General features: G+C 42.6%; 3 protein-coding genes across 4 annotated transcripts in view; all 3 read right to left on the bottom strand.

The window, feature by feature from the left end:
* LOC127979732 (antigen peptide transporter 2-like) overlaps nt 1–12,310 on the bottom strand; it is a 412,715-nt gene that overhangs the window by 123,830 nt on the left and 276,575 nt on the right. The window lies entirely within an intron of this gene.
* Nucleotides 1–12,310, bottom strand: part of LOC127979734 (patr class I histocompatibility antigen, alpha chain E) — a 268,175-nt gene that overhangs the window by 4,588 nt on the left and 251,277 nt on the right. For all 3 annotated transcript variants that reach the window (XM_052585353.1, XM_052585351.1, XM_052585352.1), the window contains one exon: nt 16–282. In XM_052585353.1, the coding sequence (XP_052441313.1) occupies nt 16–282 (267 nt within the window). The remainder of the gene's footprint in view (nt 1–15; nt 283–12,310) is intronic.
* LOC127979735 (HLA class I histocompatibility antigen, A alpha chain) overlaps nt 1–12,310 on the bottom strand; it is a 340,316-nt gene that overhangs the window by 81,393 nt on the left and 246,613 nt on the right.

Raw genomic sequence — 12,310 nt, 5'->3', positions numbered from 1 at the left:
TAAGATCTGATTTACCTGTTTTCTTTCCATACTGAAGATACTTCTTCAACCACTCGATGCACACAGTGCTGAAGTAATTTCTGTCACTCTCAAGAAGAGCTCTGTCATTGTTCAACTTCTGTACGGTGCTGAATCCTTGTGGCACTGCAGAAATCCATCTCATCTCCTTCAGATCCAGAGACAGAAAGTCCTCTCCATCATAACCAAACTGACGAAACCCTTTTATTTCTCCAGTCTGATCATCCCAATCACAGCCGTACATTTGCTGGAAAGTGTGCACACCTGATGAAGAGAGACAGTGAATACAGTCAGAATAAAACCAGCAGTCAGAAACATGTTTGAATCAGAATCAAACAAATATGACTGAACATATTTTTGTTTTTTAACATCCATTCTATATTAAAAAAGTAAAGTATTAATATTTCAGTTGTGAGTTTACTGACTAAATTTATTATGATAAGAGAACAAGAACAGGGGCCTGTACCATGATGGTAGCTGAACAAATTCAGACTTACAGGATTAGTTTTGAATTGACAAATCCAAACCTCTCCAATCCTGCTTTGTTAGTACCATGATGCTGTTCATCAAATTTCTTTGTCAATTCAGGCTTTGATCCTGAGTTTGTGGAGCGCGTGCACATGAATGTGTGACATCACTGGTAAACAGCCAATCACAAGCCTTGCAACACAAAGCAAGTTTGATTTACTTCTCGCGAGAGACCCAGCGAGATTCAAAAGTAAAGGTTAAATGTTTTGCCTAAGGTTAGGAGATGGAACAATATGACAAATTTAAAAATCATATAAAAAATAAAGGAGGACAAATAAAGTAAATAATCTTGCTCTTTCAGTGCAGTGACAAGTGAAACTTGTTAAATTAGTTTATACATTTAAAAATATATAGAGACTCGAACATGTAAGGTCAGATTTTGTATTTTTTAAATAGTGCAATCTTTTGATACTACAACTTTTTTATATTACATGATCTGTATACATTAATATTTATTTAAAATTATTTAAAATAACTAATAACTGTTAAACTAAAATTGCTTTTGTGTAAATGATAAATAATAATAATGATAATATGAATCACAATAATTATATTAATCCTAAAATGACTCAGTAATTATCATTAAAGCCAGACTTCTATTTTATTTTTATTTTTTTGCATTAGTGACCTTTAATTTAGAGCAAGATAAACTGGGGGAGTGTCTTTGTGTCAGACATGTGTCACTTCTCTCACATCTGATTGGTTCACCTTCAGTTTGAAATCTCTAATCCAGAACATAACCTGTCCCGGAGCAGGTTAGCCGTGCAGCATAAGGTACCATGGCAACGAACACCGATTAAAGCCGAGCTACTTTCATAGTACCGAAAACCCAGGGTTGGCGGAAACTAAGCTGAAATATAGCTGGCTAAAAGCTTGAAGTTTGAACACCTGAAATGTAATTTGTTTATTTTCAGTAAAAATATATATACAAAGAATTTAGTGGTGATTTTCCATTCAAATCTAACTTTGGAGCCACATGTTCAAAACACTGTTAAAACTTCCTTTTTCATCTTAAAAATATTGCCAGACTATGTCCAATGCTGTCATTTGCTGTTGCTGAAAGGTTGATAAACACTTTTGTGTTTACCAGGATTGATTATTGTAATGCCTTGTTGGTGGGGGCGTCAAAAGCTACTTAACAAGTCTAAACAAACAATAAACAGAAGACTCTTCACTCTGGAACTCTTACGACAGAAAAACAATCACAGAACTCACAACGTCTCTTCAAAGTGCAACAATGTGTAATAATGAACCGCACAGGACAGTGAACACAAGGGGATAGAAATAGGGAGACTAATCATAACATAACAGGTGACAGATAAAGCAATAATGGCAAAACTAGGATAACAAGGGGGGGCGGGGCAAGGAAACGAGACAACACAAGCACATGGCCCAAAGACAAGGCCATGTGCTTGTACACAAAACACGGGCCTGTCATGATCCTGCCTCAAGACCAGAGGAAAGTCAAGGACACGAGGGCAGAATCATGACAGAACCCCTCCCTTAAGGAGCGGCTTCCAGACGCTCCTCAAGGGGACATCAAACGCGAGACATGACTGACATGACTGACTGAGACACAGACACAAACCAACAAGACATGACAAATAACAATAAAGGTAAACATGAATACACTATGACAGGGAGGGGACGGGGAGGACGGGGAGGAGGCGGGACAACAAAGTTCATGGGGGGAAGTCCAGGGTGGGTGGGTGGGACAGGAGTCTTAGGTGGATGGGACGAAGGCTGACGACAAGGGGTCCGGGCAGGTCTGGGTGGTGTAGGGTGGGGAGTGGTCTCTGGACACTTGACAACATCTTCTGGACACATGACAACACCTGTGGACATGACTGGAGTGACCTCTGGACACTCAACAAAACATCTATGGACCCTGCATCGGCATGGACGAAACTTGCTCTGGAACCACGCTCACTGCTGCAGGCTCGGGGTCGGCGCTCACTGCTGTTTTAGGAACGGGGTCTGGGAATAAGACAGGTCTGGCAGAGACTTCTAGGATCTGGACTAGACGTGACAAATATTCTGACAGGGTCTTGGCAGCAATGACAACTGGCATCTCTTGACGGGCTGAAACCGACTGCAACACCGCTTCAGCAGCAGAGTCGGCCGCGGCTCTCTCCTCAGCACTCATGACTGCTGACTCAGACACAGCTCTCTCTGTTGCTGGTACAGAAGCCTCCTTTACTGAAGTAATCTCAGGAACAGTCCTCTGCACTGCAGTCTTCAGAACAGCGTCCTCTGCAGCAACCTCTGGAGCCGCGCTTAAAGCAGAATGCTCAGGAACGGCACTCTCAGGGTCAGCAGTGGGTTGGAGAGGCATCACGGACTCAGGAGGAGACAGGGACGGAGAACCAGAAGAACCCTTCTTCCTCCTCTTTCTCCTTGGCCGCGGTGCAGAGGCAATAGCAGGATCGATGACTGGTTGGGGAAGTTCAGCAAGAGCCATGACTGGTAGTGGTAGGGCAGTCTCAGGCAGAGTTGACTTCGACACTGAGGACTCCGAGGCAGACTCCCACGAGAACCATCTCCCTCGCTTCTTGCAGAGACTGATTGGTGCGGAAGGTGCCTCGGGATTCGGGGAGGGATGAGCCTGATCCCCCAGTGTTGCAACGGCCAGGATACGACCCTCTGGGATCACTGGCAGCTTGGCAGAAGGTGGGGACCTCGAGGGGGAAGCCTGCGGCTCTTCCCGGGAGAAACTCTCCCATAGCCGGGCATAGTTCTGCAGGATCCACTCACCCTCGGACGAGTATGGCAAGGTAACCCTCCTCTTGTCAGTTGGGGATGAAAACCAGAATTGCCTATGGGACTCCAGTTGTCGCTAATGTTCGGAGGACATCCTGTCTGTAATGATAGGCATTCTATTGAGTAACCACAAGGTGGCAGTATAGCCTTTCCTTCTGTGTGATGCTTATGTTGTAGATAGACGAACAAGCAGACAGAAAGTTGTTGGAAATACCATGTTGAGGATGTCTATAAAATAAAAATATAGCTTGCTGCTCATAGAAGCTAGCAGCACAAATGTTCATGCGTGACTTCTTGAATAACAGAAGGCCGAACATTACATGGTACCAGGACTGGGGTCAGGAAAAGAACTGATGCAAGATGGACGCAGTAAAACCACCAACTCCGCTGAAAATGACGGGGAATGTGGATGCGAACTGGCGAACCTTCAAGCAACAATTTCAGCTCTACATTGCCGCGGTTGGAGTTGATCGTCGGGCGGAAGAAAGAAAAATAGCCCTTTTGCTAACCATCGCAGGAGCGGAGGCTATTGAAGTATTCAACACCTTTGTGTATAATGAACCCGACGATAAAGACAAGTTTGACGAGGTCCTAAAGAAGTTTGATGAACACTGTCTTTCGAAAAAAAATGAAACATACGAGAGATATGTATTTCGTTCTCGTCTCCAACAGCCTGGTGAGTCGTTTGATAATTATCTCACCGATCTCAAAATAAAAGCTCAGTCCTGCAACTTTGGTGATCTAAAAAACTCAATGATAAGGGATCAGATTGTTTATGGGACAAATGAAAAGAAGCTAAGAGAAAAGCTGTTGAGGGAAGCGGATCTCACACTGGCAAGTGCAATAAAAATATGTCAAGCTAATGAGCTGGCAAAGCAACATGCTCTTACTTTTCAAGCGGTGCCATATGACCAAGAAAGCGAGTCCGTGAATGTAGTGAAAATGAAAGGAAAATCACAGTTCAAGTTCAAACAAAAAGACAAAAAGAGAGACGATGATCAAACACAGTTTGACTGTAAGAAGTGTGGTGAAACGCACAGACCGAGACAATGCCCTGCATTTGGAAAAACATGTGCAAAGTGTAAAAAGCAAAATCACTATGCGAAAATGTGTCATACCAGAAAAAAAATACACATAGTGCATGATGACCCAGATGACAGTGATGATTTGAGCGAGACATTTTTCATCAAAATGGTGTCGTGTGAGAAAAGCTACGTACAGCCCCAAAATGCAAGTGACACAGAGCATGCTGTACGTGCAGTAAAAGATGATAAATGGACTGCACCTCTGTTAGTCAATGGGACACTAGTAACCTTCAAAATTGACACCGGAGCCAAAGCCAACTTGATCAATGAAAATGATCTGAAAGCTCTTGAAGAGAAACCAAAAAGAGTTGCAGACAAGACAATGTCATTAAAAGCATACAACAATCAGCCAATAAAAACTATGGGTAGTTGTAGGCTCAAATTGACTGCAAAAGGCAGACAACACCACTTGATGTTTACAATAGTGCCAAGTGGACACGAGTCGATCCTCGGAGACAAAGCATCTGAAGATCTTGGACTAGTCAAGAGGATCTACCAGATCAACAGTGATAACATAAAAATAGACAATCAAATCAAAATGCTGTCACAAAGCGAAGGTAGTACAAGTATTGTGAACAAATACGCGACTGTCTTTAAAGGACATGGTACACTACCTTACACTTACAAAATACAGCTCAAGGAAGATGCTAAACCTGTAGTGCATGCCCCAAGGAGAGTGCCAGCACCTCTTAAAGCAGGACTTAAAAAGGAACTGAACAGAATGACACAGATGGGAGTCATCGAGCGAGTGGAAGAGCCCACAGACTGGGTAAATTCCATCACATGTGTTAAAAAAAGAAACTCCCCTGAGTTACGTGTCTGCCTAGATCCTAAAGATTTGAATGAAAATATTAAAAGAGAACATTATCAAATCCCAAAGAGAGAAGAAATTCTGAGTGACATGGCCGGTGCAAAGTACTTCAGCAAATTAGACGCCTCGCATGGATTTTGGCAGCTGAAACTGGACCCAGAAAGCAGCAGGTACACCACCTTTAACACACCATTTGGGCGTTACTGTTTTCTGAGGCTTCCATTTGGCATCAAGTCAGCGCCAGAGATCTTTCACAGAGCTATGGAGTCAATCATAGAGGGTCTGGAAGGAACACGAGTGTACATTGATGACATAGTTGTCTGGGGAAACACAAAACAACAACATGATGAGAGACTTGAGAAGCTGTTACAGAGAGTGAAAAAGTATGGACTAAAACTAAAAAGAGAGAAATGTCTTGTTGGAGTGACAGAAATGACATTCTTAGGAGACAAGCTCACAGCAAACGGCGTGCTTCCAGACAAAACAAAAGTGCAAGCCATACTGAATATGCCAGCTCCAACTGATAAAAAAGGAGTTTTGCGAGCAATGGGGATGGTAAACTTTCTGGGTAAGTTCATTCCCAACCTCTCCTCAAAAACGAAATGCCTCAGAGAACTGCTGCATCACAACGTTGCATTTGAGTGGACCACAAAACATGAAAAAGAATGGAAAGAACTGAAGAGAACTGTGACTGCTGAACCAGTTTTAACCTACTTTGATCCAACAAAACCAACCAAAGTCTCCACTGATGCATCAAAAGACGGACTAGGAGCCGTATTGCTACAAATGAATGAAGAAAAATGGCAACCTGTAGCATATGCATCAAGATCGATGACTGAGACTGAAAAACGCTATGCTCAGATTGAGAAGGAGACGCTGGGCCTAGTGTTTGGGTGTGGGAAATTTCACACTTATGTTTATGGACTGCCCACATTCACAGCAGAAACTGATCATAAACCACTCATATCAATCCGTAAAAAGAATCTCAATGACATGTCGCCCAGAATCCAACGTATGATGATGACATTGCAGCGCTATGACTTTGACCTAATATACACGCCAGGTAAATACATAGTGCTTGCTGACACACTTTCTAGAGCACCAGAACTCAACAGTGGCACAGCTGAGAACACCGCAGCAGAAGATATTGAAATACACATCAACATGGTCACTGCCTCACTGCCTGCATCAGACACCATACTGCAGCAGATTGTTAAAGAGACAGCAAAAGACTCCATGTTACACAAAGTGTCTCACTGTGTAAACAACGGCTGGTCAAAAGGAGTTTGCCCACAGTTTTTCCCGGTGCGGGCAGAGCTGTGTATGTCAAAAGGACTCCTGCTGAGAAAGAACAGGATTGTTATCCCACAGACCATGCGCAAGGACATGCTTCAACGTCTTCATGAAGGACACCTGGGAGTGGAAAAATGTAAGAGAAGAGCACGTGAAGCCATCTACTGGCCAGGTATCAACAAAGACATAGAGGAAATGATTGAGAAATGTGACATCTGCCTCAGACACCACTACAAACAAGTCAAGGAGCCAATGCTGGTGGCTGACCTTCCCACTGCCCCTTGGCAAAAGGTGGGCACAGATTTATTTCATCTGTATGGCAAGGATTATCTTCTTGTTATAGACTATTACTCGAACTACCCTGAGATTGCGCAACTCTCCAGCACCACCGCACAGTCTGTTATAGTGCACATGAAAGGGTTCTTTGCCAGACACGGAATCCCACAATGTGTTGTGAGTGACAACGGTCCGCAGTATGACTGTGGAGAGTTTAAAGAGTTTGCGAAGTACTACGGATTCAAGCATGTTACCTCAAGCCCATTGTACCCACAAGCCAATGGTCAGGCTGAAAAGGGAGTACAAATTGTTAAGAGACTACTGAAGAAAGCCAAGGACGGTAAGACTGATCCTCACCTTGCTTTACTTAGCTACAGAGCTGCACCTCTGGAGTGTGGAGCGTCCCCTGCTGAGCTGCTTATGTGTCGCAAGCTCCGCACCACGCTACCACAATTGCAACCAGGACGAGACAATAACAACTGGATTAACAACAAAAAGAGACTCAAAATCAGACAAAAAATGGCCTATGACAGAGCTACAAAAAGTCTGGAACCTCTTTGTGAAAAGGACACTGTGAGAATCGAGGGACCTAATTGCTGGGACAGAAAAGCGACCGTGCTCAGTGAAGTCGGACCTAGATCTTACGTTGTGGAAACAGAGGATGGACAAAAAGTGAGGAGAAACAGGAGGAGTCTGTTAAAGACTCATGAGGACACTGACAAACACGGTGAAACTGAATCTGAAAAACAAAATGATACACCGAATGCACACCAAGCTGAGCCTAATACCACAGCCTCTCAAATGACTGAACCAATCAGAAGGTCTACTAGACCTAGAAAACCACCTGAGAGACTTATTGAAAAAGTATAATGCTTTACATTGTTGTTTAGAGTAGAGTGCCTTGTTATTGTTAACATTTTGACTTTTTGCATGTTCGTAAGGCTTTATTACAAGCAAAGTTAAAAGTTAAGTTAAAAAAAAAAAAAAAAAAAGAGCTGTTTAGTTAACCTTTGTTTTATAACTTTGGAAAGGGGATGTAATGATAGGCATTCTATTGAGTAACCACAAGGTGGCAGTATAGCCTTTCCTTCTGTGTGATGCTTATGTTGTAGATAGACGAACAAGCAGACAGAAAGTTGTTGGACATACCATGTTGAGGATGTCTATAAAATAAAAATATAGCTTGCTGCTCATAGAAGCTAGCAGCACAAATGTTCATGCGTGACTTCTTGAATAACAGAAGGCCGAACATTACACTGTCTGCTGAGTTCTTTGTTCGGCGGTTCATTCTGTCACGTGGAGGTAAGGGATGAACTCAAGCGCAGACAGGATGCACAACACACAGGGTTTATTGAAGACAAAAGGGGAAAACAAAACCCACATGGGGGAAAACAATGACTAGGGCAAAGACAAACAACTTAACAAGTCTAAACAAACAATAAACAGAAGACTCTTCACTCTGGAACTCTTACGACAGAAAAACAATCACAGAACTCACAACGTCTCTTCAAAGTGCAACAATGTGTAACAATGAACCGCACAGGACAGTGAACACAAGGGGATAGAAATAGGGAGACTAATCATAACATAACAGGTGACAGATAAAGCAATAATGGCAAAACTAGGATAACAAGGGGGGGCGGGGCAAGGAAACGAGACAACACAAGCACATGGCCCAAAGACAAGGCCATGTGCTTGTACACAAAACACGGGCCTGTCATGATCCTGCCTCAAGACCAGAGGAAAGTCAAGGACACGAGGGCATAATCATGACAGAGAGACCATATTACTCCGATCTTGGAGTCTTTACTTTGGCTCCCTGTCAGTTTTAGGGTTGAAAATTTTAATGCTTACTTACAAGACTTTGCATGGATTGGCACATCAATATTTTTCTGAGCTTTTAATTCCTTATACTCCAACACGTGACCTTCGCTCATCTGAAACTGGCCTTTTAACTGTTCCATTAACCCATTTAAGATTGATGTTTTTGATTGATGCAGTTCATTTCTTACAAGGACTAGATGTTTCTTGAGAATCAGTTTAAAAAGTGTGAAGTTTGAAGAAGTTTTAAAATTGAACTGTCTTTTAAAGCTGGAAGTTTGAACATCTGAAATTTTACTTTGTTTTATTTTCAGCAAAATCAGTGTAATTTATATATATATAAATTAAGCCTCTCAGTCTCTCACATCGAGAAGAAACGAATAACATCAATCACCAAACACACGGCGGTTAACAAACACCTCAAACCAAACTAATGACTGATGTTCATACAGCAAACACGCTCCAGTGAACATCATCTGCTCATAATGTTCATGATTATAAATTAACGAGTGATTCAGCTCCAGCAGGATATAAAGATAAAGACGTCTTATGACTCGTAAGTTTATAACGTTTCTGCTTTAGTTTCTTCTCGTGTCTGTGTCGTAGTTTCTCTCTGAAACCGGAGTGAATCTGGTTCTGGACCCTCAAACGCTTGGTCGCCTTATTTCTTCAGTTTGAGCTCCAGTGTCTTGTCTCTACACAACATCAGTCTGTGTGTGTTCGGCAGCTTGTTTTTAGCATGTTTCAGCACTCTGTTTGCGTGTTTATAACAGTTTTAGCATGTTTCTAACATGATTTAACACACTGCTAGCCTGTTTTGTTTGTTTTTGTGTGATTTAGCACATGGTTAGCATCTTTACGCACATTGATAACATGTCCTTGGCTAGTTTTCAGGCTTCGCTAGTGATAGAGTGAAGGATTCTGGGAGTTCAGGTCTGAGTTTTGTCAGTTGGAGTTTGAATCTGAACATTCCGTCAGCGGAAGACTTTCATTGAAGCTCTTCAACATTCCTGAAACAAACTGAGTTTTTGTAATGAATCAAGAGTGTATTTTATTTTACAGTTGTGTTCCTGCAGCGTTAAACAGCGTGTGGATGTGAGTAAAGGTCAGAGGTCAGCGAGTCTCTCAGTGTGTTTGTGTTCAGTCTCTCAGATGTTATCAGGTCTTTTTATTTTGAGAGTATTACATGGTACTTATTAATATTTATGCAATTTTGAAGAAAAGAAGAATTAGCTTAAAAAGATATTGGAAGACAAACTTTGTTACTTGATAAAGCAGTTTAAAAAGTTTGAACTGGTTGCTATGAAATAACAAAGACCATAAACAGAAAACATGATTTATATTGTGATGTCGTCCAATCAAACTGAAGCATGAACTGAATAATATTTTTGATATTTTGAGAGAATTTTGTGGTAGTAATTAATATTTATGCAATAATTCTGATACATTTTCTCAATTTAAATAATTAAATAATTATAATACGTTCATCTCATCTAAAGGATCTGTCACAGTTCGCAGGTTTGCTTGCTCATTTTGTGTGTACTGCACTGATCTGATTGCCTATCAGCGCCAGCTGCGCTGACGAGCAATCAGATCAGTCTCAATGTGCGTTCCATTCGACAGGGTCCCTACGCAGTGTTCACTGCTCCCTACTCCCTGAGCACGGTATATCAGTTGAAGTGGACTTCACTGACAATAACCGCTCATTTGGAACGCCCTGCAAACGTAATCAAAGAAAGTCACCGATGGGGTCGTGCGGATTATGATTATAAATATATAATACTACATTCATATTTTAATTTTTATTTACAATCACATTTAAAATATGTACACTATACAATAAAAAAATAATTGAGTACTATATAATGAAAAACGTATGTTTATTATACACTTTAATTGACAATTGCTGCCATTACTTGACTATTAACAGAATTGAAGCCCTGCTGTCATGCAAATATGAAAATAACTTATTTGATTAACTGTATAGCCTATATGTGTTTTGAAAGTGAAGTGACATTCAGCCAAGTATGGTGACCCATACTCAGAATTTGTGCTCTGCATTTAACTCATCCGAAATGCACACACACAGAGCAGTGAACACACACACACACACACACTGTGAGCACACACCCGGAGCAGTGGGCAGCCATTTATGCTGCGGCGCCCGGGGAGCAGTTGGGGGTTTGATGCCTTGCTCAAAGGCACCTAAGTCATGGTATTGAAGGTGGAGAGAGAGCTGTTCACTACCCCCACCCACAATTCCGTCCGGCCCGAGACTAGAACTCACAACCCTTCTAACCATTAGGCCCTCTAACCATTAGGCCACGACTTCCCCGTAATGGTAAATGGACTGCATTTATATAGCGCTTTCAACAGACCACATGGCCATCCAAAGCACTTTACAAGTTGCCTCACATTCTCCCATTCACACACTCATTCATACACCGACTGCGGTGTCAGCCATGCAAGGCGCCATCCAGCTCATCAGGAGCAGCTGGGGTTAGGTGTTTTGCTCAAGGACACCTCGACACTTGGTCAGGTGGAGCCGGGGATCGAACCACCAACCTTCTGGTTTGTAGACAACCTACATGAACCACTGAGCCACTGCCGCCCCTTTTTAATAAATGGTCATATAATTGCATATCGGTCTCATGCGCCTTCCTCCTGCGCACAGCCGTATAGTAAACACTGAGGTAAATAAAGTAAAATAAAGAAAAATGGCAGAGCCTCGTCTGCTTCTAGTCACTTTTACATTATCATACCTTTTTACAATCCGTAATGAATATGAACGAAGACAGCGAGGACAGCCGTTCTGACTGGTGATGACGTGCTGCCCGCAATGACAGTTGGGGGATAATCGCTCTCCACTTCCTGTGAAGTGATGTATCGATGTTCCCTTATTCCCTGTGCCATGCTCAGTGCCCTTCGAACTGAACATGTTCGCTCCCTTCGGATTGGAATCTCACTTAAGATGGCGGAATACCCTGTGAAGTCCACTTGGCAGTACACTTACGGTCGAACGGAACGCACCTTCAGTCTCGTTTATTAGCCCTATATGTAGGGCTGTGTCAGTCATGTTCAGTGTCAGATCGTTTGGTTTGCGGTCTCTGTTCTGATCTCTTGTTCTGTGCAGTTCTGGTCCTGCTCTTAGTTTGCACGGAGATCCAGCTTATATGTCCGCTTGAACTCTGGTCTGCCTATGTTTGAGGATCATAGCAGCACATCACATTTCTCTTCTGCCCGGCTTAGAGTCTATGCTGCAGTTGTTGTGTTTCCTAGGACCTGCTTGGTGCCCGTTGTCTGCCAGCAATTCTGTTTGGCCAACTCACTGTTTTCATTAAACCTTATTATTACTAGTTACTGGATTCTGTCGTATGATTCCTGACATAACAATCTGACCACGTTATGGACCCAGCGAGTGTAAACGAACTGAGAGAAGCCCTTCACGATAATAATGCGCGATTTGATCGACAAGACGAACAGATCATGACTTCTCTTCGAGCAATACAGGCCTTGGTGTTACAAGTATCTGAATTAACCACGCAGTTGCAACATCTTAGAGTCGAACCTGCCCACGTGCCCACTGCGCCTAATCCACCACCCACTGTTCCCCCCACGGATGTCCCGTCTACAATCCGGAGCCCGGATTTATTGAGTCTGGTGAGTCTGATCACGTCGGGTAACCACGTTTAGGAGATTAACTTTCTCCTCATTGACT

This window comes from Carassius gibelio, chromosome B19 (genome assembly GCF_023724105.1).
Source record: "Carassius gibelio isolate Cgi1373 ecotype wild population from Czech Republic chromosome B19, carGib1.2-hapl.c, whole genome shotgun sequence".
In the NCBI taxonomy this organism is placed as follows: domain Eukaryota; kingdom Metazoa; phylum Chordata; class Actinopteri; order Cypriniformes; family Cyprinidae; genus Carassius; species Carassius gibelio.
The sequence above is the reverse complement of the archived record's forward strand: the minus strand, read 5'-3'. Positions and strand labels throughout refer to the sequence as shown.